This window comes from Nipponia nippon, unplaced genomic scaffold (assembly GCF_047370975.1).
Source record: "Nipponia nippon isolate SJK-2023a ecotype South Korea unplaced genomic scaffold, ASM4737097v1 scaffold_7, whole genome shotgun sequence".
Lineage (NCBI taxonomy): Eukaryota > Metazoa > Chordata > Aves > Pelecaniformes > Threskiornithidae > Nipponia > Nipponia nippon.
The window spans coordinates 11,159,522-11,185,840 of record NW_028262391.1 but is presented as its reverse complement, the minus strand read 5'-3'; the positions used below and the strand labels follow the sequence as shown (position 1 = coordinate 11,185,840).

General features: G+C 68.4%; 3 protein-coding genes across 6 annotated transcripts; 1 reads left to right on the top strand and 2 right to left on the bottom strand.

The window, feature by feature from the left end:
- Positions 1-3: 3 nt before the first annotated feature.
- LOC104015625 (heat shock protein beta-7-like) lies at positions 4-2,118 on the top strand. The gene is made up of 3 exons (XM_009468402.2): positions 4-221; positions 1,042-1,193; positions 1,768-2,118. Exons 1-3 carry the CDS (start codon positions 80-82, stop codon positions 1,954-1,956), a joined length of 483 nt encoding a protein of 160 aa, XP_009466677.1. The 5' UTR covers positions 4-79; the 3' UTR covers positions 1,957-2,118.
- Positions 2,119-2,122: 4 nt separating this feature from the next.
- On the bottom strand, positions 2,123-14,703 carry CLCN2 (chloride voltage-gated channel 2). Of its 3 annotated transcripts, XM_087740830.1 has the most exons (24): positions 14,581-14,703; positions 10,131-10,287; positions 9,488-9,619; positions 9,252-9,380; positions 8,465-8,598; positions 8,305-8,382; positions 8,115-8,193; positions 7,399-7,524; positions 7,243-7,327; positions 7,014-7,115; positions 6,845-6,929; positions 6,612-6,767; positions 6,070-6,139; positions 5,748-5,858; positions 5,296-5,509; positions 5,065-5,198; positions 4,791-4,942; positions 4,610-4,709; positions 4,465-4,538; positions 3,932-3,982; positions 3,331-3,369; positions 3,024-3,128; positions 2,867-2,953; positions 2,123-2,783 (listed from the first exon to the last, which is right to left on the bottom strand). In XM_087740830.1, exons 1-24 carry the CDS (start codon positions 14,629-14,631, stop codon positions 2,574-2,576), a joined length of 2,661 nt encoding a protein of 886 aa, XP_087596956.1. In that variant the 5' UTR covers positions 14,632-14,703; the 3' UTR covers positions 2,123-2,573. The 3 variants fall into 3 exon arrangements, with proteins under 3 accessions (XP_087596956.1, XP_087596955.1, XP_087596957.1); XM_087740829.1 differs by having other exon boundaries at positions 4,610-4,942; XM_087740831.1 differs by lacking the exon at positions 3,932-3,982.
- A 2,185-nt stretch (positions 14,704-16,888) lies between these two features.
- On the bottom strand, positions 16,889-24,746 carry CHRD (chordin). Of its 2 annotated transcripts, none has more exons than XM_087739707.1 (23): positions 24,598-24,746; positions 24,131-24,234; positions 23,466-23,592; positions 22,978-23,124; positions 22,780-22,897; positions 21,788-21,884; positions 21,544-21,685; positions 21,329-21,469; positions 20,765-20,847; positions 20,528-20,675; positions 20,330-20,436; positions 20,129-20,245; positions 19,885-20,041; positions 19,557-19,798; positions 19,357-19,470; positions 18,909-19,109; positions 18,733-18,826; positions 18,557-18,613; positions 18,361-18,464; positions 18,084-18,186; positions 17,776-17,945; positions 17,513-17,606; positions 16,889-17,347 (listed from the first exon to the last, which is right to left on the bottom strand). In XM_087739707.1, the coding sequence occupies exons 1-23, from the start codon at positions 24,725-24,727 to the stop codon at positions 17,280-17,282; spliced, it is 2,865 nt and encodes a 954-aa protein (XP_087595833.1). In that variant the 5' UTR covers positions 24,728-24,746; the 3' UTR covers positions 16,889-17,279. The 2 variants fall into 2 exon arrangements, with proteins under 2 accessions (XP_087595833.1, XP_087595834.1); XM_087739708.1 differs by having other exon boundaries at positions 17,776-17,930.
- Between the last annotated feature and the right edge of the window lie 1,573 nt (positions 24,747-26,319).

Below are 26,319 nucleotides of genomic sequence, written 5' to 3'. Positions count from 1 at the left end.
ATCTGGCGGTGGCGGTGGTGGCAGGAGGCCGGCCCCCTCCCCGCGGTCGGGGCTTTGGGGGGCGCGGGCGGCAGGCGCCATGGCCTCGTTCAGCTCAGCCTCCGCGTACCGCGCCGAGCGCATCGGCACCTACGGCCAGGGGCATGGCGAGCCCCGCTTCGAGGGTGACCGGCGGCACGGCCCCTTCGGGGTGCGGGCACACGAGGCCTTCGGGTACCCAGGTACTGGGGACGGGGGGGTGGGGGTCCCTGCTACCCCAGGGAGGGTCCCCCCAAGGGTTATCCCGCTGCCCTGTGCCTGGGCACAGTGTGGGACCCACCAGCACAGACTGGGGGGGGCTGGGGGGAGCCCTGACTGCCCCCCAGGTGCCCCATGGCTCTCTGGACTCTCCTCCAACCCTCTCCCCCCAGTCCCTTTGTGCCCCCCCGACCCAAGTCCCCGGTATCCCCAATGTCCCTGCTGTCCCCAGGCCTCCCATGCCCCCAGCTCCCCCCTCCCCAGGCCCTTCTGAGCCTCCCAGTGGCCCCAGACCCCTCCATGTCCCTTCCTGCCCCTCCCAGACCTTCCTGGCTGTCCTTATGTCCTCAGCCCCCCTGTACCCCTGACCCCTCAGTATCCCCTGTTATCCCCCCCACTTTTCTGTACACCCCCAGAGCCCCCCAGTAACCCCAGCGCCCCCAACCCACTCCCCCCAGACTTTCCTGGCTGTCCCCTGTGTCACCAGCCTCCTGTGCCATTTCCCTGCTGTGCCCAGGTCATCCAGTGCCCCCAGACCCTCCTGGTGCCTTCGGGTGCCCCCAGACCCTCCCAGTGCCTCCTGCTACCCCCAGACCCCCACCTCAGACCACCCAGTACCCCCTGTACCCCTGGGGCCCCCAGTTCCCCCTGTAACCCCCCACCACCCCCAATGTCCCCAAACCCGCAGTGCCACCTGCTACCCCCAGCCGCCCTCCCAGTGTCCCCAGCCTCTCCTGCACCCCGCAGTGCCCCAGCCCCTGGGCACCGTGCCCCCATTCCTGGCAGCCCCCCCAATGCCCGCAGGGTCCCCGGGCGCCATGTGCCCCTGCAGCCTGGGCACCTGGGTGCGTGCCCAGGGTGACACCTACCAGGTGGTGGCCGACGTCAGCCAGTTCGAGCCCCCCGACATCGTGGTGACCACCTCCAACTGCCATGTCGCCATCCAGGCCGAGAAGGTGAGGTACCATTCCACCCTCCCCAGCCATGGAGCACTGGGGGCACCCACTTCTGCAGGGGGGTAACTGGGAATGTCCCCTGCTGGCACTGGGGTAACTGGGAGCTGTCTCCCAGTGATGGGACAGGTAGCCTCTGCTCCACTGCACCTTTCCTGCACTGGGATAACTGGGAACTGCCCCTGCTGGCACTGGGGTAACTGAGAATGGCCTCTGCCGGCACTGGGGTAACAGGGAACTGTCCTCGCTGAGAATGGGGCAACTGGGAACTCCTGCCCCATTGCATTTTCTGCTGGTGGGGGGTGGGGGGCAATTGGGAACAGTCCCTGCTGACACTGGGGTAACTGGAAATTACCCCCAGGACTGAGACAACTAGGAGCTGCTCTCTGCTGGCAATGGGGTAGCTGCCACTGAGGCACTGGGTAACTGGGAACTGTCCTGTTGAGCTCCCTGCTGGAGCTGGGGTGACTGGGAGCTGCCCCATCACTAGCACTGGGGTAACTGGGACTGTGCCATGTGCTGCTGTGCCGTGCCATGCCATGCCATGCCCCACCACGCTGGCGCTGCCTCCCCACAGGTGGCCGAGGACGGCACCGTCTGCGACACCTTCACCCACAAGTGCCAGCTGCCCGAGGACACGGACCCGCTGTCGGTGAGCTGCGCCCTCACTGAGGCTGGCACGCTGGTCATCACCGCCCGGCGCCGTGCCAGCACCTGCCCCGGTGAGCCCCCGCAGCCGCTGTACCGCAGCGAGGCCACGCTGTGAACCGGCACCGGGTAAAGAAAGGCTTCTCGCCTCAAGCGATGCCAACCCCGGTGCTGTGGCGAGGCTCAGCTGATGCCCGCTGGCTGTGCCCCCTCCTGCCTCCGGCCCCTCAGGACTCTGGCTCTGTTTATAAAGTCCTTTTATTAAATTAATATAAAAATCTCTGTATTTACACGGGGGTGGGGTGCACAGTGGAGAAGTGGCAGGACCCCCCTTCCCAGCCATGAGGCACTGGGGAGGGGGGCAGTGCCCACCCGTGTCCCCGTGGGCACCCAGACCTGCTGCCCCTCTGCCCCATGTGCCACCCCAAGCAGGGACATTGGGGTGCCCGTGGGTGCGGGGGTGAGGGCGGTGGCTATGCCGGGGGGCACCGGGGCTGGGGGGGGCAGAGGTAGCGAAGTGGAAAGCCCCAAGAGCTGGCAGGGAGGCGGGGGGGCACGGGCAGGCTGGGGGGCACCTGGCCAGCCCCTGGCATGGGGCGGGGGGCAGCGGCACTGGATTGAGGGTGCCCCCCCCTATGCCGAGCCTGGCATAGGGGTGGGCACAGGGTGGGCATCCCACAGCAGCTGCCGGGGGCCCCTGTGGCACCTGGGGACACGGTGGGGGGACACCCCATCTCACTGGCCTTTGGGGGTGTCGTTGTCGTTGTTGTCGCCCCCGGGACCAGCCTCGCGGGGCATGGGGTGGTGCTGGTGGCGGTCCCAGAGCTGGCGCAGGGCGGTGGTGTCGGGCTCGCCGGCGCTGGTGGTGCTGTCGCGGAAGCTGGCGAGCGGTGGGCGCACTTTCACCCCCTTGGCTGTCAGCGAGCCCTCGATGGCCTTGCGCAGCTGCGGGCACCCCAAACCCATGGGCAGGAGGCTCCGGGTGCCCCCCACCCCGCGCCCCCCCACCCCACCACCCCCCTCCTCACCTCCTTGAGGGACACCATGCCCACCAGGCGCCCGATGCTGGTGACGTACGCGTGGTCCAGCCCCAGCAGCGAGAAGATGGTGTGGGTCTGCAGGAAGAGGGGGCTGAGTTGGGGGTCCAGGGAGATCTGGGGGGGGGCCGGGGGGGCGCGGGCGCACCTTGTGCAGCGAGGTGTGCTCCACCAGCTGGAAGGGCGCGGGGTCGATCTTGGCGCTGCTGAAGTCCACCGGCTGGTCCAGCTGCTGCTCCTCCCACTCCAGGATCTGGGGGAGGGGGGGGATACACGCCGTGGGGCAGGGTGAGGGGGCACAGCCCCCCAGGGTGCCAGCGAAGGCCCCCCACGCTCCCTGCACCCAACACTGTGGGGGCACTGCCCCCCCCTCCCGCCATGCCTTGGCACCCCGTTGGGATCTCCTGTGTCCCCGCAGGCAGGAGGGTCCTGCCTGCCCCTGCCCGCTCCCTCACCTCCGCCGGGGTCATCTTGTCACCCAGGTCTATCTCCTCCTGCAAAAGAGGCGGGCGTGGGCGGCCTGGCAGGGCAGCAGGCAGCACGCCCACTGCAGGCAGGGTGCGGGCAAGGCAGGGGCAGGGAGCGAGCAGGGCACAGGCAGGGCGCTGTGAGGCTGCAGGCAGCAGTGATTGGGTAGGGCGCAGGCAGAATGTGGGCAGGATGCAGGCAGGGCGCAGGCCGCATAATGTGATTGGTTGAGAGGACATAAGTCACACCATGATTGGCCAAGGCAGGACAAGCCAGGCTTGTGATTGGTGGAGAGAACGCAGGCTGTGCCATGATTGGCTGAGCAAAGTGGGGCAAATCCCATGGCCGTGACTCGCTGAGAGGCTCTGGGTCACGCTATGATTCGCCAGGAAGGTTTGGGACTGGGAGGACGCACACTGTGATTGGCTGAGCAGAATCGGCATGGTCTGAGATTGGCTGCACAGATACAGACCAAACACGATTGGCCAAGGAGAATCTTGCTAGGCCCTTGATTGGTTCAGAGAATCCATGCTGGGCTCTGATTGGCTGAGAGGAGCTGTGCCCAGCCTGTGATTGGCTGCAGCTTACCGCGATGGAAATGCGGACGTGTTTGGCCTTGCGATAGGCCATGCCCTGGGCCTGGCACCATGTGGGGAGAGACAGCGGCGTTAGGGCATGGCGTGGTGGTGCCACGGGCAGGGATGGGCAGGGATGGGCAGGGATGGGCAGGGATGGGCAGGGAAGGGATGGGATGAGCAAGGAAGGGAAGGGACAGGCAGGGAGGGGCAGGGAAGGGACAAGTAGGGATGGGCAGGGAAGGGATGGGACAGGCAGGGATGGGCAGGGAAGGGATGGGATGAGCAAGGAAGGGAAGGGACAGCAGGGATGAGCAGGGCTGGAAAGGGATGGGACAAGAATGGGCGGGATGGGGCAGGGATGAGAAGGGATGGAAAGCAATGGGCAGAAATGGGCAGGAAGAGATGGGCAGGAGTAGGAAGGGATGGAAAGTGATGGGCAGGACTGGGAAGGAGTGGGAAGGGCTGGAAAGGGATGGGAATGATGGGATAGGATGGCAGTGGGTAGAAAAGGCCAGGCAGGGATGGGCAGGGCCGGGTGCTCACCTCGGTGGGCTCTGCGGCAGCGTTGGCACAGAAGAGGCTCTTGAGGGCGATGCCGGTGTGGTCGGTGGTGCCAGCTGCGGGCGGGGAGGGGGTGTCAGCGGGGGAGTGCAGGCAGGGGCCGGGGGGGGGCCAGGCGCAGACTCACCCGGGGGGGTCTCGGCCAGGCTGCTGGGCACCCGCTTCAGCGCCGGCTTCAGGGGCTTGCGGGGGGCAGCGCGGGCACCCGAGGAGGCCTCCGTGCTGATCTGCGGGGAGACGGGGTGGTGAGGGCATGGCGGCGGGGAGCACCCTGGCCGGGCATCCCCCGAGGTGGCCGCCCCCCTCACCTGGAAGCGGATGCTGGCATCAGAGAGCCGGTGCCCGTCCTCGGCCAGCGCCTTCTGCCGCAGGGCCTGGAGCCGGCGCTCGGGGCTGAGCTGGTGGCAGAGCAGGGCCCCCACCTGCGCCCTCTCGATGGAGCCCAGCAGGATCATGGACTCTGACGGCGACAGAGAGGGGCCGTGTTGGCTCCCGATGCCCCCTTCACCATCGCTGCCCCGCCATCCCGGCACGCCCCATGGCCGGGGCTGGTGCCGGCGCAGCCCCCTGCCCATGTCTCACCGGCTGACTCCACCAGCGGCAGGCTCTTCATCTTGGTACTCTGCAGGACGTGCTGCAGGTCCCGGTACTTGCAGTTGAGGGTGACATAGCGGATGTCCCGCACCATGATGTCCTCCACCCGCACGTTGTATTTCCTGCCCGGGGTGGGTAACAGTGGCCTCAGGGTGATGCTGCTCCCTCCCCTTGTGCCTGGTGAGGGGCTTAGGGACAGGGCAGGGGGGACACACTCACTCGTGGTGGCCCCAGCCCAGCTCGGGGAGGTAGGGCAGCTTCTTGATGCGGATGATGCTGTCGTAGAGGGAGGGCTGGAGGCTCTGGGCCACAGCGTTGGCCAGGATGACGGCAATCATGACGGGCAGGATGTGCGAGATCTGCCCCGTCAGCTCAAAGACGATGACGGCCGTGGATACCGTGTGGGTGACGGCGCCCGACAGCGCGGCCGCTCCTGCGCCCGTCCCCAGGAGACACAGGGGCTGCTGTCAGGTGCCGCCTGCTGGGCTGGGTCCCCAGCCCGGGGCATCCACCATACCCCAAGCCTTTGGGACCTCCTGGGGACATCCCTGATGGTGGGATCGCCCCCAGTCCCTGGGGACACCACCTCAGCTCTGGGGAACCCACCAGCTCCTTTGGAGCATCTCCAAGTGATGCCCACCATGGTGTCCCTGCGCCGGCCCTGTGCTTACCCACCACGGCGTAGCCCCCTGGCACGATGCGGTAGGTGTTGCTGTTGGCATGGATGCCGTCGGGGAACCAGGCTGCCATGCTCTCCCCCACCAGGCGCCCGAAGGCTGCCCCTGCCCACAGAGAGGCAGGCAGAACGTGGGCAGGTTGCAGGTGGGGAGCGGGCACAGGGGCTCTCCCAGCACCTGACACAGCCTCACGCCCTCTCCTCTGCCCTGGCGCTGCCAGGGAAGGGGATCCCTGGGGACACCCATGGGTGCGCCAGAGTGGGCTGGCAGGCAGCTCCCTCCTCCCACCATGCCTGCGTGGCATATGGGCTCTCACCGATGACAAAGACGGGCATGAAGGCTCCGCAGGGCACCGGGATGGTGGTGGCCAGGGCCGACATCCAGAACTGTACAGGGGACACAGGCACCCGTTAGTTCTCCTCCTGGCCCAGCCCTGCTTCCTGCCCCTACCGTGCCCCGCAGCTGGCTGCTGTGGGGCAGCACGTGGGCACCGCACTGTGCCAAGGGGCAGCCCCGCTCCTCCCAGGGGCACCACGCCAGCACCTCCCCGGTGGCACCTGGGGGCACCTGGCCAGGACCTCCCTGGGGGCAGCCGGGAGCAGCCAGCCAGCACCTCCCTGGTGGCACCCTGCCAGCACCTCCTGCTGGCACCTTGGTGGCTCCCAGCCAAGATCTCCTTGATGGCATGCTGGCAGCACCCAGCCAACAAACACCTTGGTGGCCTCTGGGAGCAGCCACCCAGTACCTCCCAGTGCCACCTTGCTGGCAACCACCCAGTACCTCCCTGGTGGCATCCAGGAGCCGTCCCCAGAGCCTCCTGGTGGCACCCTGGGGCTGGCAGGGGCAGGAGGCACCCACCTTCATGAGGATGAAGACGACAAGGGTGACGAAGACGTTGGAGCGGGGGTGATGCCAGGCCTCCAGGATGCCCAAGTACTCAAACTCATTGTTGAGCCCCTGCTTGGCCCACGTCTGGTTGTCGAACAGTGTCACCAGGGTTTCCTTCTGGGTGAGCTGGTGAGGGGCAGGGGTCAGCCAGGGCTGGCGGTGGCCCCAGGGTGGGGACCGGTGTGCCACCCCACGGTGGGTACCTGGCCAGCCATGAACTGTCCAAAGCCGGGTGGGAAGGTCAGCGTGGAGATGAAGAGCGTCACCAGAGCAGGGAAGAGCAGGCGCCTGGAGGGGTGACACAGGGCAGAGGGTGACGCCAGTGCAGCCCTGGCTCCACCACCCCAGTGCTGGGGACTGCCAGGCACCTACTTCTTCATGAGGAAGCGGTTGATGGTCTTCTGGCGGCGCATGAACTGCACGATCTTGCGGTTGAGGTAGACGAAGAGCGCACCCCCGAAGCCACTGGCAATCCTGGGCAGAGGTGGGGGGTGAGCATCCGCGTGTCCTGCTGCCACCACTGCCACCACCGCCACCATCACCACCACCAGCACCACCAGCACCGCCACTGCCACCCCGGGGCCACGGCTGCCGCACTCACCCGATGACGGCGAAGGCGGGCAGCTCCTGCAGGTCGAAGGGGAAGTCAAGGCGGAAGCGGGTCTTGAACAGCGCTGTGATCGTCTCTGGGGGGGTGGCGGGGATCAGCATGGCCGGGTGGTGGGAGCCCCGTGCCCCCCCACCCCGCCAGGGGTACCTTCGTCCTTGTTCCAGACAGCAAGGACGCGGAAGATGAACGCGCTGAAGGTGGCGGCGAAGAAGCCACGCCAGTAGTTGCGGACGGCGAAGAAGGTGGAGGTGACTTCGATGCTGAAGAGGACGCCTGGCACCGGGGGGAAGCGCACGAGGGAGGCGGCGAAACCCAGGTGGGCTCCTGGTGCCCAGCATGCTTCCTCCCCGAGCCCACGCTCGTGCACACCCCGCGGGGGTCCAGCCGGCCCCACGGACACGCTATGGGGCAGTTCAAGGGCTTCCCTGGCAAAGCACGTGGCCGGTCCCCGGCTGGCAGCAGCAGGCATGGCGGAGCAGGAGTCGGCACGAGCAAGAGGGTAGCATGGGGGCATGAGCAGACATGGCAGGTGTCACTGGGGAGGGGGCACACGCAGATGGACGGACAGACGGATGGGGCAGCACAGCAGGCAGAGGGCAAGGAAAGAGTTAGACACATCACCAACCTACGGGCAGGGCTCAGCGGGGCCGGAGCGGGGAGCTCCCTGGAGCAGAGGGCGGCAGGGGAGAGGACGAGAGCAGACGTTACACCTCCAGGAGGACGGTGCCCACTCCTCCCTTCCTCCTCCCCGCCAAGAGGCACTGCCCTCTCCCATGCCAGCCATCCTGGGGGTCCTCGCTGGGCGGACCCTGGTGCCCGGGCGGGATGTGCGTGGGGGCTCGGGGGACCCGGGGTGACCCTACCTCCGATGGGGGCGGCGAAGCAGCAGCCGACACCGACGGCGCAGGCGGCCGCCAGCATTTCGATGTTCCTCGCCTCGTTCTGCGGGCGAGCCGGGGGTGAGCAGGCACTGCCCCCCCCCCGCCCCAGGCACTGCCAACCCTGCTGGGGGGCACAGGCGGAGCCCCCCTGGGGTCAGACCACCCCGCTCACCTCATAGTTGCCCCCGAAGAGGGAGAGAAAGCGGCAGAGCAGGGCTGCGCACATGCTGGCGATGTGGACAAAGGGACCCTGTGGGGACAGCGGGGGGGGCTGAGGACGGTGCCCCCCGCCCCCGGCCCCCTGCCCGCCCTGCCCCAGGCACTGCCCTCACCTCCTTCCCCAGGGGCATGCCGCTGCCCAGGGCGCACGTCAGCCCGATCACCTTGGCCACGAAGGTCTTGAGGGTGAGGTACTCCTTCAGCACGACGCCCCGCAGGATGGTCTTCATCTCGGGGATCCCCGAGCCTGGCACCATGGGGACAGCCCTGACCCACGGCCATGGGTGGGGGGACACTGGGGAGTCCCTGCCCTATAGTTCTGGGGCAATCCCTGGTGCTCTGCCATCTCCCACTGCCGTAAGGAGACCCCAGAGACACCTCTCCCCACAGCACAGTCTGCAGGAACAGCCCCATGGCCATGTAGGGACACCCCAGCCCATAGCCCTGTGGGGACCTCAGTGCCATAGCCCACAGGATACCCTCTGATGACCAGCCCACAGCCTTAGGAAGACCTCCACGACCCTCAACCCCATAGCCCAGGAGGACATCCACCCCCTAGCTCCCATGAGATCCTCTGAAGAGCAGCCCATAGCTCTTGGAAGACCTCCCAGGACCCCCGACCCGACAGCCCAGGAGGACATCCACGCCAGAGCCTCCAGGAGACCCTCTGAAGATCTGCCTATAACCCTGGGAAGACCCCAAGGAGCTGCAGCCCCATAGCCCAGGAGGACATCCACCCCATAGCCCCCAGGAGACCCTCTGAAGACCATCGCATAGATCTTGGAAGACCCTCAGGACTGCCAACCCCATAGCCCAGGATGACACCCATGCAGCTCCCAACCCACAGCCCCAGGGAGGGGACACCCCGTTAGGGCACAGGCAGCCCCCCCGGTGACCCACCCACAGCCTGGGGGGCGAGGATCTGGGTGAAGCCAGCTGAGAAGGTGATGAGCACGGTGGGGTAGGTGACCCAGGCCAGGTACTGCAGAAGCACGTTGGTGTCCAGGCCCCCATACATCCACTTCTGGGCTGCAGGCACAGTCAGCGAGGCAGGTCATGGGTGGCAAGGGGGATGGCACAGCCTTGTGACACGGCCACACCATGCCCCCCTGGGGACGTCACCGGTGCCTACTCACCTTGGAGGCAGGTGGCGATGGCGAAGTCCATGGCCCAGCTGACCAGCGCCATGACCAGCCCCAGGAGGATGAGGAAGACCCAATCCTCGCCCACCTTGGAGATGAGGAACCGCTGGCACTGCAAGGCGCAGACTGCGGGCACAAGGGCAGGCTTAGGGCCGGGCACCCCGGTGATGGGCACACCGGGGCAGCGGGGCCAGGCTGGTGAAGACACGAGTGCTCACAACCGGCAGCACCAACCCAGCACTGCTGGCACCGTCCAGTGCAGGAGCACCATCGTGCCCAGCCATCACAGCTGTGCTGCAACCACCGGTGGGCAGGAATGGTGGGCTCTGGCTGTGCGCAGCCGCACACGGCGCCGCTGGGCATGCACCTCCCACCAGCACAGTCCCCCTGGCACAGCCCCAGGCAGAGGGGCTGGGGGCCCCCGGTCCCTGCAGCGTGCCTGGCTATTTTGGGCCATTGTGTCCCCACTGCCCAGCAGACAGGTGGCATTGTCCTCGGCACCGGTGTCCCATGACAGCCGGAGAAACCCTACCCGCCACCGCTGTGGCGGGGTGGGCAGCAGTGCCCAGACCATGCACTGCCATGGGGCTGTGCCCACCAGTGTCCCCTCTGTGTCCCCATCCCTGGTGGCCCTTACCGCGGCAGGGGGCACAGCGGCCCTGGGTGTACTCCAGCAGCTCAGAGGGGCGGCGTGGCCGGGGGGTGCCCCCCTCCCCCTGCCCCTGCTGCAGCCGCAGCCGGGCCGCCTCGTCCTTGGCGAAGGTGCCCAGGTCCTGTGTGTAGCGCCCATACATCTGGGGGAGAAAGAGCAGGCGAGGGCATCAGGGGGGCTGGCACCCTGACCCCCCATCCCCAAGTGGGGAAACTGAGGCAGGGGAGTGGTGGGCATGCTGGCACGGCCTCCCAGCACCGGGGGGTGCCAGGCGAGGGGGCAGGCGGCCATGGCATCCCCAGGGGAAGGGGCAGCGGTGCCTCTGGGGGTCCCCAGCCGCCTGCCGGGGCGTGGGAAGGGGTCGGGCAGATAAGGCGCGTGGGGACGATTGTTTTGCCCACACGCCCAGTGCACGCAGCCGGCACCGCCGGTACCAATCCCCAGCCCTGCCCAGGTGCCCCAGGCACTGGGTTGGGCTGGCGGAGAGTAGGGAAGGGCCTCCGGCAATGGGAGCATGGCCAGCCTGGCTGGGAGACTCTCCGAGGGCTGATATTGGGGTTGTGCTGGTGCTCTGCGGGTGCCTCTCCTTGGCATCACTAAAAGCAGGGCTGGGTTCCCCCCAGGTGGCAGGCTCGGCAGGCCACACAGGATACGAGCTCTCTGGTCTCAGCCGGCGGCAGGGAGGCAGGAGGGCAGTGGGGGGGCAGGGCATACCCCCAGTCTCAGGGGAGAGGGGGGCACAGCATCAGGCTTGGGGCAGTCCCTGGGTCACAAGGAGGGGATTTGGGGAGCAAGGGGGTGCAAGGGGCTCTGTGCCCAGTGGGGGGGCAACCCCTCCTCCTTGGGTGCCTCCTGCCTGGCCACGGCACGTGGCTTGGCCCTGGTGGGGAGATGGCCCTGGCAGTGCCCTCCGTGCCAGCCCGGAGCTCTTTGTGCCCGTCCTCCCTGCCGAGCTGGGGGCATTTGTCCTGCGCTGGCGGGCACTGCCAAGGACTCGGTTGCTTGGTTTCCGCCTCACTCCCCCGGCATGACCTGAATGCCAAGCGCCAGAGGTTGGCCCGGCACAAAGGGAGGCTTCAGGGCCGTGGGGGCCCCTGCCAGGCTCCCATGTTGGGGTGACGTGAGCCCCATGCCGATGGTGTGCCCACCCGCCGTGCCGTGCTGGCGCAGCGCGTGGCTGCCCAGCCGGGGCGCAGCCGCCCTCCTCCCTGGCACGGCTCGTGCCGGTGCCTGGCGGAGGGGCAACGCCATGGGTGGGCACTGCGCTTGGCACGTGGGCAGCCCAGCCCCGGCTGCCGGCGGCGGTGCCCACCCTGGCTGCCTGGGTCCTCTTCACACCCCGCTGTCCTGCTGGCACATACCAGCTCCCCGTGGGGACAGCATGAAGGTGCATTTCTCACGGGGCATCGCTCCTGCCCAGGTCTCTTTGGCAGGGAGTAGAAAGCAGCCAGAGCGGCGCCGGGTGGATTCTCCACTGTCTAATACCTGGGTTGTGCTAGACAGCGGGAGGGAGGGTGGGGAGGCAGGCGGGGGGGCGGGCACATTCATTTCCATTGCTGACCCCCTTCTGGCATGGATTTCCCCCCTGAATTCCTGCTCAGCACGGGCTCAGTGGCTCCTTGCCCTATGGCAATGTGCCAGGGGGAAGGCACGAGCCAGGTGTAGATGCCGGCACGGCCACTTTGGGGGCTGGATTCAGCATCGGCTGCCAGAGGAGGACCCCGGCCCTGCACGGGGCCCAGCATTCAAAGGCTCCCTTCAGGCGAAGCTTGTTTCCTCTGGAAGATGAAACAGGCCGGCGCCCCGAGGAGCACTGTCCCCCTGCCAAGCGCTCGCCTCCTCCAGCCCCGCTGCTGCCCCACAGCCAGCCCTGGCTGGGACCGGGGTACCCCCAGGCTGAGCGCCCCCCAAATCGGCTCCGTGCCCACCTTCTGGGGCTGTGCCAGAGGCTGGCATGGTGCCCCCCAGGTATTGGGGCACCCAGAAGGATGCCCAGTCCCAGGGGGGTCCAGTCTGGGTGGGGGAGGCGGATTTTGCTCCCCCTCTGCCCCCTGTTTGCAACCAACCCCCTTGCAACAGCAGGGATGCAAGCGAAGGGGCCATGCCAGCCCGCTGCCCCCTGCCACCCCGTGCCACCCTGCTGCCCCGTGCCACGGCCCCGCAGGCAGGGTATGGGACCCTGGGGGTGCCCAGTGCCGGGCAGCCCCAGCCGCCATGCCCGCAGCCCTGGCATGGCTGCAGGGTTGTGGCGAAGGCCAGTGGTGGGTTCTCTCCTTCCTCCTCCTCCTCCTCCTGCTCGGGTTATTTTTCCACAAAGGCCTTTTGAAACACAAACAGCCCCGGGACTCCAGCCTCCGCCGTGAAGCAGCTGAACAATCACAGTGCCGGGCAGGCAGGGAGCGGGCACGGAGGGGGGAGCCTGGCGGGGTGCACCCGGGGACACGGGCACGGGCCAAGGCCGTTATGTCGGCCCCGGGCTCCTGCACTGTGGGCAATGGCCGTGCCGCAGCCCCCCGGGCCGCACCAGCCCACCGGGCGATGCTGCGCCTGGGGTGGGCACCGGCATCTGGCGCTGCCGTGTCCCCGTGCCACCCTGTCCCATAGCACTGAGCTTGCCTGGCAGCAGTGCCCACCTCTGCACGGCCGATGCCAGCCAACCTTTTCCCCAAAACCGTGATCCGGGGGGGGGGGGGAATATTTAAAGATGGGGGGGCAGGGGGTCCCCTGGGCTGGCAGCAGGCAGCCGGAGGCTGCAGGGTGTGTGTCACGCTGCCCGTCTTAGTCGGGCTCTAATCGCCCTGAGCGGCTCGGTGGTGAACAAGGGCAGTTTGTCAAGCTTAATCCCCCCGCCCTGGGGGCCCTTTGCTCCCCACCACGGCAGTCTGGCATGCGGGGGGCACCGGGGCTGGCGCGCACCCTGGCACCCTTGGCACGGTCGGGGGTTCTCACAGGCACCTGCCCAGCATGGAGTCCCCAGGGAGGGACGCTGTGGCCTGGGGAGACCTTTAGGGCTGGGGCTGTGTCAACCCCCAGTGGCACCATGGCCATGGCACCCCAGGGCTGGTGAAATCGGCGGGGGGGTAAGGATGGGGCTCTTTGGGCACCACTGGGCAGAGCCCAGCTGTGATGCCACAGCCGTGGGCATGGGCAGCAAGAGCTGTCCCCACGGCTGTCCCCAGGGCTGTCCCCAGGGCAGTCCGGCTTGGACCAGCCTGTGCCAGGCTCCGACTGGATCTTGACCTTCCTGGCAGGTGGTGACTCAGATGCACTGGGGAGAGCTCGGCAGCCCTCCTGCCTGACGTTTGCCCAGGCAGCTCCCAAAATCCAAGCGTGAGGCTGTGGGACAGGAGCCCACACACAGCCTCACCCATGAGCCACAGGCGGTTTCACGAACCTTGCTGCAGCCCAGAGGCCATGGGGATGGGCACCCTGTGGCGCCCAGGGCATGGGTGCTACCCCGCCCGGAGGAAAGGAGGGCAAAGTCTGCCAGCGCTGCCCACAGGCTCCTCCGCCCCGCATTGCCCAGCTGGGCTGGCCTCTCCGCCCACCCACTGTGGACACAGCACAGACTATGCGGTGGGTGCCCGGCGCAGCCGTGCCCTGACACTGCCCCGTGCCCGTGTGCCAGGTGGGCGAGTCTCAGCAGGGCTGGCCCCTCTTGTAGCAACCAGCTCAGGCTCTCGGCAAACTCAGGCAGCTGTGGGCACGGGTACCCCGCAGCGTCTCAGCCCCCGCTTCCCTGCCCACCTCCCCGGCCCTGCCTGTCTGAATGCCTTTGCCAGGGCAAAGTACTCATTTGCTGAGCCGCCCTGGGCACTGTCCCAAGCGGAGACCAGGGAGAAGCACCTTTGCCCGGGATGTCCAAGAGCCATAGGCAGCGGAGGGGCTGCGGGCACGGCAGGGAGGGAGGACACCCTGGGGACAGCTGGGCAGCTGGGTGCCAGTGGGGAGGCCTTGCCGGGGAAGGAGTCGTAAACATGGGGCTAAGGTTGCAGGCGGGGAAGATAGGCTATCTTGGGGGCAGAGGGCTGGAGACACACAGGGTAGGGGGTGAAGGGTGCCCGGGTGGTGCCTCTGGGAGCCCCCACAGGGCGGCCATCACCCCGCAGTGATGACGGGTTTTGGGGGGGGGATGAGGTGTGCGCGAAAGTCCTGCCCTGGGGTGGGGGCTCAGTTGGGCTCCTCCACCGCCGGGGCGGCTGCGGGGTGGCACCCCTGCCCCCGTGCCCTGCCCAGCCACAGCCCTGTGCCGGAACCCCAAACCGGGCACCGCGGGGCTCATTGGCACTGCCACCCTGAGCGGGGCAGCACCCCCAAACCGCCCACCTGCCCCCGGCGTGCCGCCAAGCCCAGTGCCCCCCCAGGTGACCGGTGCCCCCCGGTGCCCCCCCGGCGTCCCCCGGTGCTCCCGGTGCCCGGTGCCGGCCGCACTCACCAGGGTCTGCTCATACTGCAGCGCCCGCTGCCCCTCGCTGTCGGAGGCCATGGCGCCGCCGCTCCTGGCCGTGCCGGTGCCGGTGCCGGTGCCGGTGCCGGTGCCCGCGGCGGCGGCGGCTCCTCCCGGGCCGTGCGGGGCGGGCCCGGGGCACTGCCCGGGGGAGGGACCGGCCGCGCTCCGCCTCCACCGGCAGCGCCCGGCACCGGCAGCCAGCGCCGGGCAGGGGCAGGGGGTGCCCGGCCGGGGGGCTCTGCCCTGCAGCGAGGGTCCCTTCCACCCACCCGTGGTCTTTGCCCGCCGGTTTCCCAGCTGAGGGTGGCACCCGTGGGCAGCCGATGGGTGATCGCGGGTACAGCTCCCTGTGGGACGCATCGCTCCCTCTTCCCACGGGCTGGCGTGGGGCTGGCACTGCCACTGTCCCTGCTTCCCCGTGGTTTCTCCCCCGTGGGACGTGGGCAGGGAGGACCGTGCTGGGGGCAGCGCGGGCAGCCAGCCCGCAGGCTCATGGCCATGCCTGGCTGGGGGTCAGATTTGGGGGGCAGAGCGCCTGTCTTGACGCTGAGAGGCACAGGGGGATCCGTGGATGCCCACGGGTGGCAGGGCACCTCGGCACTGTGGGGGCTCACCAGAGGTACCCCAAAGCTGGCAGGGAGCTCGTCCTTACCGTGGTGCCGTTCAGCGTCCCAGGACTGCCAGCCCCAGGGAAGGAAGGTGGGCTCCGCTCTTCGCTGCCGAACCCGCTGGGCAGCAGCGGCTCAGACCTCTCCAGAGGGGCACACGGGCAGAGGCTGGCACCAGCAATCCTCGGGCAAGGCGCTCCGGCATGGCAGGCTGGCTGCCGGGACCTCCGTCTCACCGCCGCCACAGGCTCAGGGGCAGCCGGGGCAGTTGGCAGGGCCGAGCTTGCCCTCCTCCCCAGGGCACCGCAGGGCACCTTTGTGGCAAGAACCGGGTGCAGGGAAAGACGGAGCCGTGGCACTGCCGGGCTGGTGCTGCGGGACCGGGCTAGTTCTTGCCACCCGGGTGCCACCCTCCAGTTTGACGTTGGCACCCCCAAGGGTGGGTGATGACGGCCGGGCTGGGGGCTGGGATATGCCCTGTGCCAGCCTGGGAGGGTTCATTGCCGGACACGAACCGGTTTGCGGCAGAAAGGTGATAAAACGGGCTGCCCGCTCATTGTGTCCCCAGGCACGGAGCTCCCTCCTTGCTTGTCAACTCCTGGCACTGCCCCGCAGTAGCTGGGACACTCATCCGGAGGGACAGCCCTGTGCCAGGACACAACCTCTGCCTGCTGCCACCAGTGTGCCCGGCTGTAGGCCACCAGCACACTGCAAGGCCACCACGGGTGCTGCCGCCCTGCTGGCACAGGCACCCGTGTGGCCATGGGCATGCACGGGGCAGGACACCCGGCTCAACACCCAGGGCTCTGTGCCAGTCCGGTGTGCCCCAGTGCCATCCTCCTATTGCCCTACCATTACCCCAGTGTCACCTCTGGTGCAGTCCCAGTATAGGCTAACACTGTCCCACTATGGCGGTGTAGCTGTGCCAACATGCCTCAGTGCTGTCCCAGTAGAGCCCAGTATTACTTTCCCTACAGCTCTGGCACTGTTCCAGTATAGCTCTGGTGCCATCCCAGTGTATCCCTGTGCACAGCACAGTCATATCCCCAGAAGTGCCCCAGTCCCCCACACTGGGGGGACATTGCCCCCACTGAAGTGGAGGGGGCTCCCGTGGGCCCTGTGGGGCCTTATTCCAGTGCAGCTGTACTGGGGTGACTGGGGGAGCACTGCCCCAGAGCACGTGCCACGGTCTGCCCTGGCACCAGTACAGGTGGCTGTGTGGCACACCCAGCCCCGGGCACTCGGCTTGCTGTGGGTGCTGCGGGCAGGCGCCTCCGTGGGTGGCAGCTGGCTTGGGGCCCTGCGCTGGGCTCTTTGTGTCACTGCAGAGGTGTGGGGGACAGAGCCCTGCTGTCCCTGCGCCAGCGGGCACCGTCACCAGGCGCTGCATCTGCAGCCCCCGCCGTGGGTACAGGCAGGGCTGGCATCATGGCCCTGGCCATGGGTGCTGGACCCTGCTCTGGTCCTGCCCAGTGCCACCCTACAAGCACCACCCCACAGCCTGGCACTGGCTCCCAGGCCTCCTGCCCCCCAGATACACCCCCCCAGCATATGCAACCCCAAACCCAGCAAGGCCAGGGCTTGCAAATCCCACCGGAGCCCAGTGTAGGATGCAGGGGCACAGCCCTGTGCCTGCTGCTGCTAGGAAGAGGCAGGGAGCCAGGTGGGCAATATCTCTGGTTTTAATAAATACAGCTGGACCCCCATCCACAGGCACCATAAATTATGTGACGAGCCCGGCCGAGCCGGGGTGGGCACAGCGAGACAGGGGCCGGAGGGATTTTACACTATGTACAAGGTGGGCACGATGCCCGCTGCACCCACTGGCCAGGGGGGCTTGGAGGGGGTGCCCCAGCCTCCACCAGCCCAGCCGCTGCCCGCTGGCACGAGCGGGCAGGGCAGCCCTGGCATCGCGGCTGTGCTGAGACGGGGTGCCCAGGCTGGGTGCCTGGCCGCGTTCACCCCTCCGTGCTCCTCTGTGCCCCCCGCCCTGCACGGGGGCGATGGGCGGCAGGGACCCCCCAGAGCCACCCAGCCTCACTGCGCACTCGCCCTGCTCAGGGCAGCGGTCACTGCTCAGCGGCTCCATGCCTCCGCCCTGGCATCGTGGACCTTCTCCCGCGCATCTGGGGGTGCATCCGGGGCTGCGGAGGGGGGAAAGCGGGGCTGAGAGATGGGCATGGTGGGTGCCAGGAGGGCGCTTGGGTTGGTCCCAGCCCTGGCTCGGCACCCAAGGGGGCCAGGGAGGTGCACGGGCCACCGCAGGGTGTTTGGGGGAGCAGTGCCCACGTGTGAGCACTCAGACTCACCACGGCACTTGGCACAGCAGGGGTTGTCCCTCCTGGCAGGGCTGGCGCAGGCGGCCGGCGGGCACTCCTGGCGCTGGCAGTGCGTCTCCCCCGACTGCGGGGCAGAAAGAGGGGCTGAGCGCAGGAGCCAGTGGCTTCTCAGAGCATGATGGGTCCCTGGGGTGCCACCCCGGGCTGCTCTCCCACCTGTCCCTGAAGCACTGGGGACTGGCGGAGGGGCACCTCTCCTTCCCCCGGTGCAGCCTGAGGCCTGGCACACTCACCACACACCAGCACAGGATACACTTCATTTCTCCAAAGGGGGGCACGGAGGGATGCCAGCTCTCATTGTTGAGGTACCAGCGGCGCCCGAAGCGGCATGCCCGCGGCCCGTCTGCCTGCATGGTGTCAGCCAGCTCGGGGACGCTCTTCTCTGGGGCTGCAGGAAAGGGCACTGGGAGTGGGCACACACATGGCGGGGGCATACACATAAGCAGGGGCACCCCGTGGCATCACCAGCAGTGGCGTGGGGAGGTGCAGGGGCTGTGCTGGGCGTGCGGGGAGAGCCGAGGGCAGGAGGGGGTGTAGGTACCTGGGCATTGCTTGCAGCAGTCGGAGGGGCTGGCACGCACAGGGTTGGCGCAGGTGAGCCGCGGGCACTGCACCTTCTCGCAGTGCACTTCACCCGTGGTGCCCTGCGGGGAGAGGGGGGGGCTCGCGGAGGGCACGGGGCACTCGGTACAAGGCATGCACCCCCCTCCCTGGTTTGAGCCCCTGCAGCAGTGCCTGGCAGCTCACCGTGGGTGCCAGGGCAGCTCTGCTGCCGAACCAGGGTGGGGGTCTGGGTGGGGAGTAGGACCCACACTCACCTTGCAGGTGCAAATGGCACATTTGATGAGGCCAAAGGGGGGCACGACAGGGTGCCAGCGGGTGCCAGAGCCTCGCCACGTCTTGTCCCCATCGAAGTAGCAGCCTGGGAGAGGAGGAGGAGGTGGGCACAGTGGGGGTGCCAGGGAGGCCAGGGGGGCAGAGCTGCCCCCTCCGCCTGTGCCTGCTAGGACTCACCCTCGCTACTGTCCCGTGCCCGCTCCAGCTTCAGCTCCTCCTGCCCCATCTTCTTTTCTGCAAGGAAGAGGAAGCCACGAGTGGGTGCAGAGGCTCAGAGAGCGCCCCCCCCACCTTGTACCCATAGGGAACACCCTGCTCCCCCAGCCCCCTGCCTGGGACCACCCCCCAGGTACCTTCGCAGATGGGGCAGCACAGCTCCTCGGGGTGCACCTGGCGGGTACAGTTGAGGGGCTGGCACAGGATGGGGTCACAGATCACCGTGCGCTTCTGGGGGCAGCAGGTACGGGGTTCATTACAGGGGGCATGGCTGATGGGTGCTGCCCCCCAGTTTGTACCCCTTGGCATGTACCTGGCAGCTGCAGATGGAGCACTTCTTGTCATAGTCGGGTGCCCAGCGGGTGCCATGCGCCCGATGCTGCCCCTCAAAGAAGCAGGAGTTGGGGTCCTTCTTCAGCTGCTCCAGGTCCCTGGTCTTGGCACCCTCTGAGAGCTCGGCCTCCCCTGGGGCCAGGCGGGTCCCTCCTGCATGGCACCGGTTGGGGATGTGCACCTGGATGGGGGCATGGAGCAGGAGGGTTGGCACCACCGAGGGACCCTGCTTCCCATGTTGATACCCGGCTGCCCTCCATGGTCAGGGCTGGTGGAGGAAGCACCCACAACCACAGTACACACCACGCCAGGCTGCCAGGACCGTGCCACTGTCCCCTTCCCACCCCACTCTGGGCAGTGTCACCTGGCTGGAGACCCTGGGCAGTGGTGGGGATGGGTAGGGGTGCCCTACCCAAGTGGGGACCTACCCGTCCCCGCATCTCCCCGTGGGGGTGGGCTTTGGTGCTGACTTGCAGGAAAGCAGTGCCCTGGGCCAGGTGCTGCAGCAGGTCGGCGTCCAGGTCCTTCACCACCCCCTGAGCCTGTCGGGGCACGAGGAGCACCGGTGGGGGCATGAGGGATGGCCCCATCCCCGCTGTGGGGTGCCCCGACCGGGTGCCCACCTCACCTCGGTGCTGTAGAAACCCTTGAGCAGGCGCTTGTGCTGGTGAGGACGGGCACCCATCTCGCCCAGCTCAGCCACCCCATGGAGGTGGGCGCTGACGGTGCCGTCAGCCGGGCGGCCCAGCCCCGCCACCGAGATCTCGTAGTGCAGGTGGCAGTGCTCGTCCAGCGAGAGCCAGGCGTGCCCCCCGGCACCGCTGCCCACCGGGGGGGACACCAGCTGCCCTGCCAGCGCCACGGGCATCTCTGTGCACAGACAGGGGCCATGGGAGGTGGCGGGTGAGGGGGCTGCCCCACCACCCCCGCCACCACCCCTGATGCCCCCCAGGTACCTGTGTAGCGGGCAAGCAGCCCGCTGTAGGGCAGGGAGATGACCTGGCCCCGCAGCTCGCCCTCCGCCCAGTCCTTGGTGGCCACATTGAGGAAGAGCTCGTTCTGCAGCAGCATGTGGGCATCACGGGCGCTGGGGCTCTGCCAGATGCCCTGGGCCTGTTGCCGGCGGGAGACCATGTGGGTTGGGATGGGGACTTGCCGAAGGTCCCCGTGCCATCCCCCCTAGTGCCACCCAGCACTCACCAGCCCGTCCTTGTAGCTGGGCGTCATGTCGAACAAGACGTTCCTCTTGCTCTTCCGCCGGGGTTTGGTCTCCAGCGTGATGCCCACCACCTCGCTGGCAGTGCCCACCACCTGCACCTGCGGGAAGGGTGCCGAGGGGCAGCGCTGGAGGGAGAGACACCCTTGGGACCCCCAGGAGGGAGACGGGTGTCCCCTGCTTACCTGGTACTCCAGGGTGCCATTCTCGTGAAGTGCCAGCTTGGCTGAGCCCACAGCCCCCGTCTTGGTTGGCAGCAAGGCGTCTGCTCCGCACAGCACGCTTTGGATGGCTTCAGCCCGGGGAGAGAGGCGGGGTGTGAGGTTGGCATGGGGGGGCACGGCCACCCCCGCTGCGCCCCAGGGTGCCCGCCCCGTGCTCACTGTCACAGCTGCGGCGGGTGGTGATGGTGCCCGCCAGCTGGCGTGCGTGCTGGCCCTCCGTCTCGGCCACGATGCGGAGCTGCCCCTGCACCAGCCACTGCAGCTCGCGGGCAGACAGGTCGCTCAGCACCTCCGCGAAGTCGGGGTCCTGCCGGGGGGGGGCACGGTGCCACGGCTCAGCCCTGGTATGGCGGGCACTGCGGCTGCTGGGGCACGTGGGGGAACAGACGGCTTTACCTCCACGGTGATGTTGGCATGGACCTCCCGCAGCATCTGGCCCTGGTGCAGGATGCGGACCCGCAGGGGGACCCAGGGGGATTCTGGCCATGGCAGAGGGGGTTGGACCCGCTGGACCAAGGGCCTGCGGCCACTGTCCCTCTGCCCCCCAAACCCACCCTTCTCTGCCCACCGCCCCCAAAATCCTGTACCCGATCCCCTACTTTCTTGCCAGCTGCTTGTCCTGTTCTGCATGCCTGGACTCCTGCACACACCGTGACCCCCACCGTTCCCCCCTGCACCCCCAAATCCTTGCAAAACTCACATCCCAAACCCATCCTTCTGCACACCGACCCCCACACCCCATACGCCATCCACCACCCCCTGGCCCCACCCCCCACCCACGCACACCCCAACTCATGCAACAACCCCTATGCACACCTCAACACACCCCCCCACCCCATGCACAGCCCCTATACCCACCCTGACCCCACAGATGCCAACCCAAGCCATGCACGTCCCTCAGCCCCACGCAGCCCCCGCAGGCAGGGCCAGGCCCCATGGGGTGCCCGTGCCCACCCTCACCCCCGACGCCAGGCTCCAGCAGCCCCCGGGCCATGAGGATGAAGTGCAGGTTGTTCTCGGTGTCGCTCAGCGTCAGCATGGCCATGCCCCCAGCACCCAGGTGCGTGGGGTCCGACGAGGTCAGGATGGCACCGAACGTCTCTGTGTGGGGAGAAGGGGTGTGCGGGGCATCCCGGTGCGCACCCACCGGGTGGGCACATGGGAGACGGACTTACCTGCGAAGAGCGCCCGGTGCTTGAGGATGTGCCCGTGGACCTCTCCGGAGGGCTGTGCCCGGGTGACAAGGGACACGCGGAGCTGCTCCCCCCGCAGCAGCTGGATGTTGGCCTTGGACACCGTCCTCCACATCCCGCAGAGCTGTGGGTGAGGGCAGGGCTGGGCAGGGGCCGGGGGGCACCGCACGCCTGGGCAGGGGGAGGAAGGGGCACCGTGCCCCCCTGCCCTCCTGGCCCCTCTCACCATGCCATCCTCGGGGGCAGCGCTCTTCTGCACAGGGTGTTCGAACAGCACGTTGCCCTCGGGGTCGCTGAAACGCACCCGGCTCGGCCGCCCCAGCCTGCGGGCACCCAGGGGATGAGCAAGGACCCCCCGCCCCGCCCCCCCTCCCCTGGCACCACCCTCGCTCAGCACCGGGCACAGGGGTGCGTCAGGGAGGGCACATGGGGGTCGCCCAGCGATTTGGGGTGGATGAGAGAAAGATGACATCCCCCTGGGGTGCGAAGCGCCACGGTCTGCCCGCCCATGCCCGGGCTGGCCCAACGCTGCCGTCCCACTGGGTGCCAGCTCGGCATGGGTCCCCTGGGCTCCCCTGCCCCAGAGCGGTGCCAAACTGGCACCGAGCAGGAGGAGGTTCCCCGCTGGGAAAGGCGGCAGGGCAGGACCCGCCGGGAGCTGAGCGCTTGGGCCCGGCTGTAAATTAGGAGAATTTTCGGCTCCGTTTGGCTCCCCCAGTCGGAGCTGGAAATTAGTCACCACTTTACTATGCAAAGGGGCCTGGAAGCAAGGAAGAGCAGAAGAAACCGGAGCGGGAAGGAGGGAGGGAGAGGAGAGGCTCCGCTGCCGGCGGGCATCCGGGCAGGGCATGGCGAGGATGGGGGACCCTGGCAGCAGTGCCCCGGCAGTGCCCGCCCGCAGAGCCAGCGGGGTGGCATGGCGCCTCTGCCCCGCTGCACCCGTGTCCTCGGCGGAGCCCTGGAGCCATTCCCGTTTGTTCCCGCTCCAGACCCGGAGGCCGGGCCGGTGCTGGGGGTGTGCCAAAATCCTGGCTGCTTGCCCGGGCTGGACCCCCAGCACATCACCCCCCCAGAGCTCTCGCCCTGCCAATGCAAGGCTGTGGCACCGCAGGGGGATGTTGGAAGGGAAACTGAGGCACAAGCACTGTTACATCCCCCCCTTTTCCAGGGGGATGCCCACTGTGCCAGCCTGGGGAGAGGGCAGGGGGCAGGACTCACCGCTCGTAGCTGATGGAGAAGAGCAGGTAGGAGCGCAGCAGGGTGAAACGAGCCTTGGCCACTGCGCTGGATGTGGGGTGCCATGGCTCCGGGCCACTTGTCAGCAAGGCCACGAACTCTGGGGAGGGGATGCCGAGGATGGTGGGGAGCGCAGGGGTTGCCCTGCAGCGCTGCTGCCCACCCGGGCAGGCAGCTCACCTGTGCGGGCATCGTCGCGGGCCAGCCCCTCGGAGCTGAGGTAGGAGCGGTCGTTGTAGGGCTTGTCCAGGTCGTCCTCCTTGTCCTGGAAGTACTCAAAGGTGTCGAAGGGGGGTGCAGGGCTCTTCTCCGGGGGGCCTGGCAAGGCTGGCATGCGGTGGGCACAGGGGGAGACCATTGCACCAGGCTGCTTGTGCCCAAGAGCTCGGGGTGGGGGGCAATAATAAATCCCCCCTCCCGAGACAGACCAAGATGTGGGCATGCTGGGCACAGGCAGGATATTTAGCCCTGTGCACCCTCCCTGCACCCCTCCCAGGGTGGTTGGGGACGGCTCTGCCCATCAGGGCACCCCAAGGGCACTGGGAACCTCTATAACAAAGCAAGCAGCCCTTTTTGGGGGTGTGTGCGCAGTGCCCCCTTTCCCATGCCCACGGGGGACCCTGTGGGTGCAGGGGGGCTCCCCGCAGGGCGGCACCCGCTGGCCTCACCTTTGGGGCAAGTATGGCAGCAGTGCCCTGGCAGCAGTGTGGCCCGGGGGCAGGCGGGCACAGGGCAGTCCTGCTTCATGTTCTTGCAGTTCACTTTCCCTGCTGGCTTCCCTCGGCGGTTCCTCTGCTGCGGGGTGGCGGGGGCAAAAGCCTGAGAGAGCCGTGCCAAGGTGTGCCATGCCGTGCCAAGGTGTGCCCCCCGGCACAGCCTGGCTCCCCCATCCCAGCCCATCGGGAGCCCCCGGGGAAAGCCTGGACACCTTTTGCAGCCCCCAGCTGCCTGTACAGCAGCCAAGCCCAGGCCCCCTCCCCACGGCCCCCAGCCCCCTGCCCAGCTGTGTGCGGCCCCACCAGCCCCGGCCTCGGGGGGCTGCTCGAAGGGAGGGAGGGGGCCAGGGGCCATCCCCAAGGAGGAAAAGGAGGAGGAATGAAGCCTGATCCTTTAAATCCCCCTTCTCCTCCCCACTGCTGCGGTGCGGGGGGGTGACATCCAGGTGTCCGGATGGCTGGAGGGACCCCCGCTCCCCTTTTGCATGGGGTGGGGTGTATTGAATGAAAGGGTCGATCTCCCCCCCTGCCAGCCCCCTCGCCAGCAGGGCCGGATCCTGGGGGATCTCCCGGGGGAAGGGGGGGTCCCGGGGCCGGGGGGGTGCGGGGGCACTCACCGGCTCGCAGTGGCAGATCACGCAGCGCATGACCCCGAAGGGTTCCCCCAGGTCCGGGTGCCACGTCTCCTCCAGGGCATAGAAGTGCCCCCCGAAAGCGCAGCCTGCGGAGACACCCCCCCCCATCCCACCCACCACCACCGCCACCCCCGGTTACCTCCGGGCCGCGGGCACCCCCCTGCCGCAGCCCCGGACAGCGGCCGCCACCGCCCCGTCGCCCGCTGGGCACGGCGGCCGGTCCCGGTGCTGGTACCGGTCCCGGTGCTGGTCCCGGTCCCGGCCGGCCGGGGGGTGCAAGAAAAGACGGGGGGGGGGGGGGCGTGTGTGCGTGCAGGCATGCGGTGCACGGACGGGGGTGCGGGTGGCAGGGAGGGGGGCGCACGACTCGGGGGTGCGGCAGCGGCTTGTATAGGACGGGGGGTGCCCGGAGCGGGGGGGCACGGGGGAAGGAAAGGGGGGGCTCCTACCTGCCGCCCCCCCGGGGGGCAGCGGGTCCGTGTCGGGCCGGATGGGCAGGGCGAGCTTGGGGCGGGCGGCGCGGCCGGGCAGGAGCAGGGCGAGCAGCAGCAGCAGGAGCAGCAGCAGGGCGGCGCGCATGGTGCCGGCCGGCCGGGGCAGGCAGGCGGCCGGGGGCGGGGAGGGGGGGCCGGGCGCTGCCTGTCGCTGCCGCCGCCTCTGCCCGACCGCCGGCTCCGGCTCCGCTTTATAGGCGGCGGCATGGGCAAGCGGGAGCTGCGAGCCCTGTGCAAACAAAGGGCCCGCTAATGAGGCGCAGGCAGCGGCAGGCCGGGGGGGGGGGGGGGGGGGCGCGCCCCCGCCGAGCCCCGCCCGAGCCCCCCCCTCCTCGGGCCCCGGCCCCGCCGCCCCCGCCGGGCACGGAGCGTCCTGCGGCACCCCGGGGCACGCAGCTGCCCCGCCGGGCACGGGGCACCCCCGGGCTCGGGGTGTCCCCCATCCATTGCCCCCCGCCGCCCCCGGCATGGGGTACCCCTGGGGGCAGAGCATCCCCACTCACATGGCAGCCCCAGGGCATGGGGCACCCCCAGGGGCTGGGCATCCTGGGGACACCCCCCCACCCCCGATACACACAACACCCAGCGGGACATAGGGCACTGTGGAGACACTGCCACCACCATCCACACCCCTTCCACAGAGCTTGGGGTGCTCCTGGGCACTGGACATCCCCATCCACATGCCCCCCCCCCGCCCAGGACATGAGCCCCCCACATAAACCCCCTTGGGAATAAGCCATTTGCAGGGCACCCCCATTCAAATGCCCCCCTCCTCAATGCGTATGCTCTCCCCTGGCATGGGGCATCCTGGGGGCTCCCCATCCACACAGCCCACCTTCAGGCATGAGCCCTCCCAGGGCTGCTTGGGCCCCCCCAGGCACAGGACATCTTGGGGACTCCTCCATCCACTCAGCCCCCTCCCAGGCTGCTTGACACCCCAGGACACGGGGCACTGCAGGGCACCGTCCATCCACACAGTCCCCTGTGGCAAACGGACCTCCTGCAGACCTCTCCCCTGCAGCCAGCCCCTCCCCAGGACATACAGATCCTCCATCCACTCAGCACCCCTGAACATGGGCCCCCAAAGCATCCCCCCCCCCAAAGCCACACTGCGCTATGCAAAAAGTCACACACACCCCACAACTTGTGCCCTTGACATCGCCAAATGCCTCCGGCTGCTGCCCACCCTGGGCAGAGGAAGGCTCCAGAGCGGGACCCCGGGCTCCTGCCTGCCAGTGACAGCGACTGCAGGGGGACAGGAGCCCGGATGCCTGGGTTCCCTTGCCCAGGGAGGGGAGGGGGCAGCTGTGGAGGAGGCTGAGAGAGCAGCACCCAGCACTGGTCCCACTCTTCACCCACATGTGCCCAGGCTGGCGAGGGTGGCGGTGGTGGGCAGTGAGCAGACACCATGGAAAAGCGTGGGGAGAGCATCATCCAGTTGGGGAAACTGAGGCACGCACTGCAGCGGGGGGGGCGGTGGGGAGGGGGGCCAGCGTGTGCCCCCCGTGTCCCTGCCTTGCCACCCCCGCCGAGGGTGGCAGGGAGGGGTGGCGGGTGGTGGGTGCGTGGCGGGCGGGCGGGCGCCCGGGGAGGAGAAGGCGGGTGGGGAGGGGAGGAGGGGGAAGCGCAGGGCTGCCAAAATCAACTCCGGGCGGTACAAACACCCGGCCAGCTGCG

Coding starts and splice junctions, on each gene's coding strand:
- LOC104015625 (XM_009468402.2), top strand. CDS start 80: ATGGCCTCGTTCAGCTCAGCCTCCGCGTACCGCGCCGAGCGCATCGGC. Junction 222..1,041: donor CGAGGCCTTCGGGTACCCAG/GTACTGGGGACG, acceptor CAATGCCCGCAG/GGTCCCCGGGCGCCATGTGC. Junction 1,194..1,767: donor TCGCCATCCAGGCCGAGAAG/GTGAGGTACCAT, acceptor GCCTCCCCACAG/GTGGCCGAGGACGGCACCGT.
- CLCN2 (XM_087740829.1), bottom strand. CDS start 14,631: ATGGCCTCCGACAGCGAGGGGCAGCGGGCGCTGCAGTATGAGCAGACC. Junction 10,288..14,580: donor TGCAGTATGAGCAGACCCTG/GTGAGTGCGGCC, acceptor TTTCTCCCCCAG/ATGTATGGGCGCTACACACA. Junction 3,983..4,464: donor CTGCCGCAGAGCCCACCGAG/GTGAGCACCCGG, acceptor ACATGGTGCCAG/GCCCAGGGCATGGCCTATCG.
- CHRD (XM_087739707.1), bottom strand. CDS start 24,727: ATGCGCGCCGCCCTGCTGCTGCTCCTGCTGCTGCTGCTCGCCCTGCTC. Junction 21,885..22,779: donor TTCTCCATCAGCTACGAGCG/GTGAGTCCTGCC, acceptor GGGTGCCCGCAG/GCTGGGGCGGCCGAGCCGGG. Junction 20,437..20,527: donor CACCCGCCGCAGCTGTGACA/GTGAGCACGGGG, acceptor CCCGGGCTGAAG/CCATCCAAAGCGTGCTGTGC.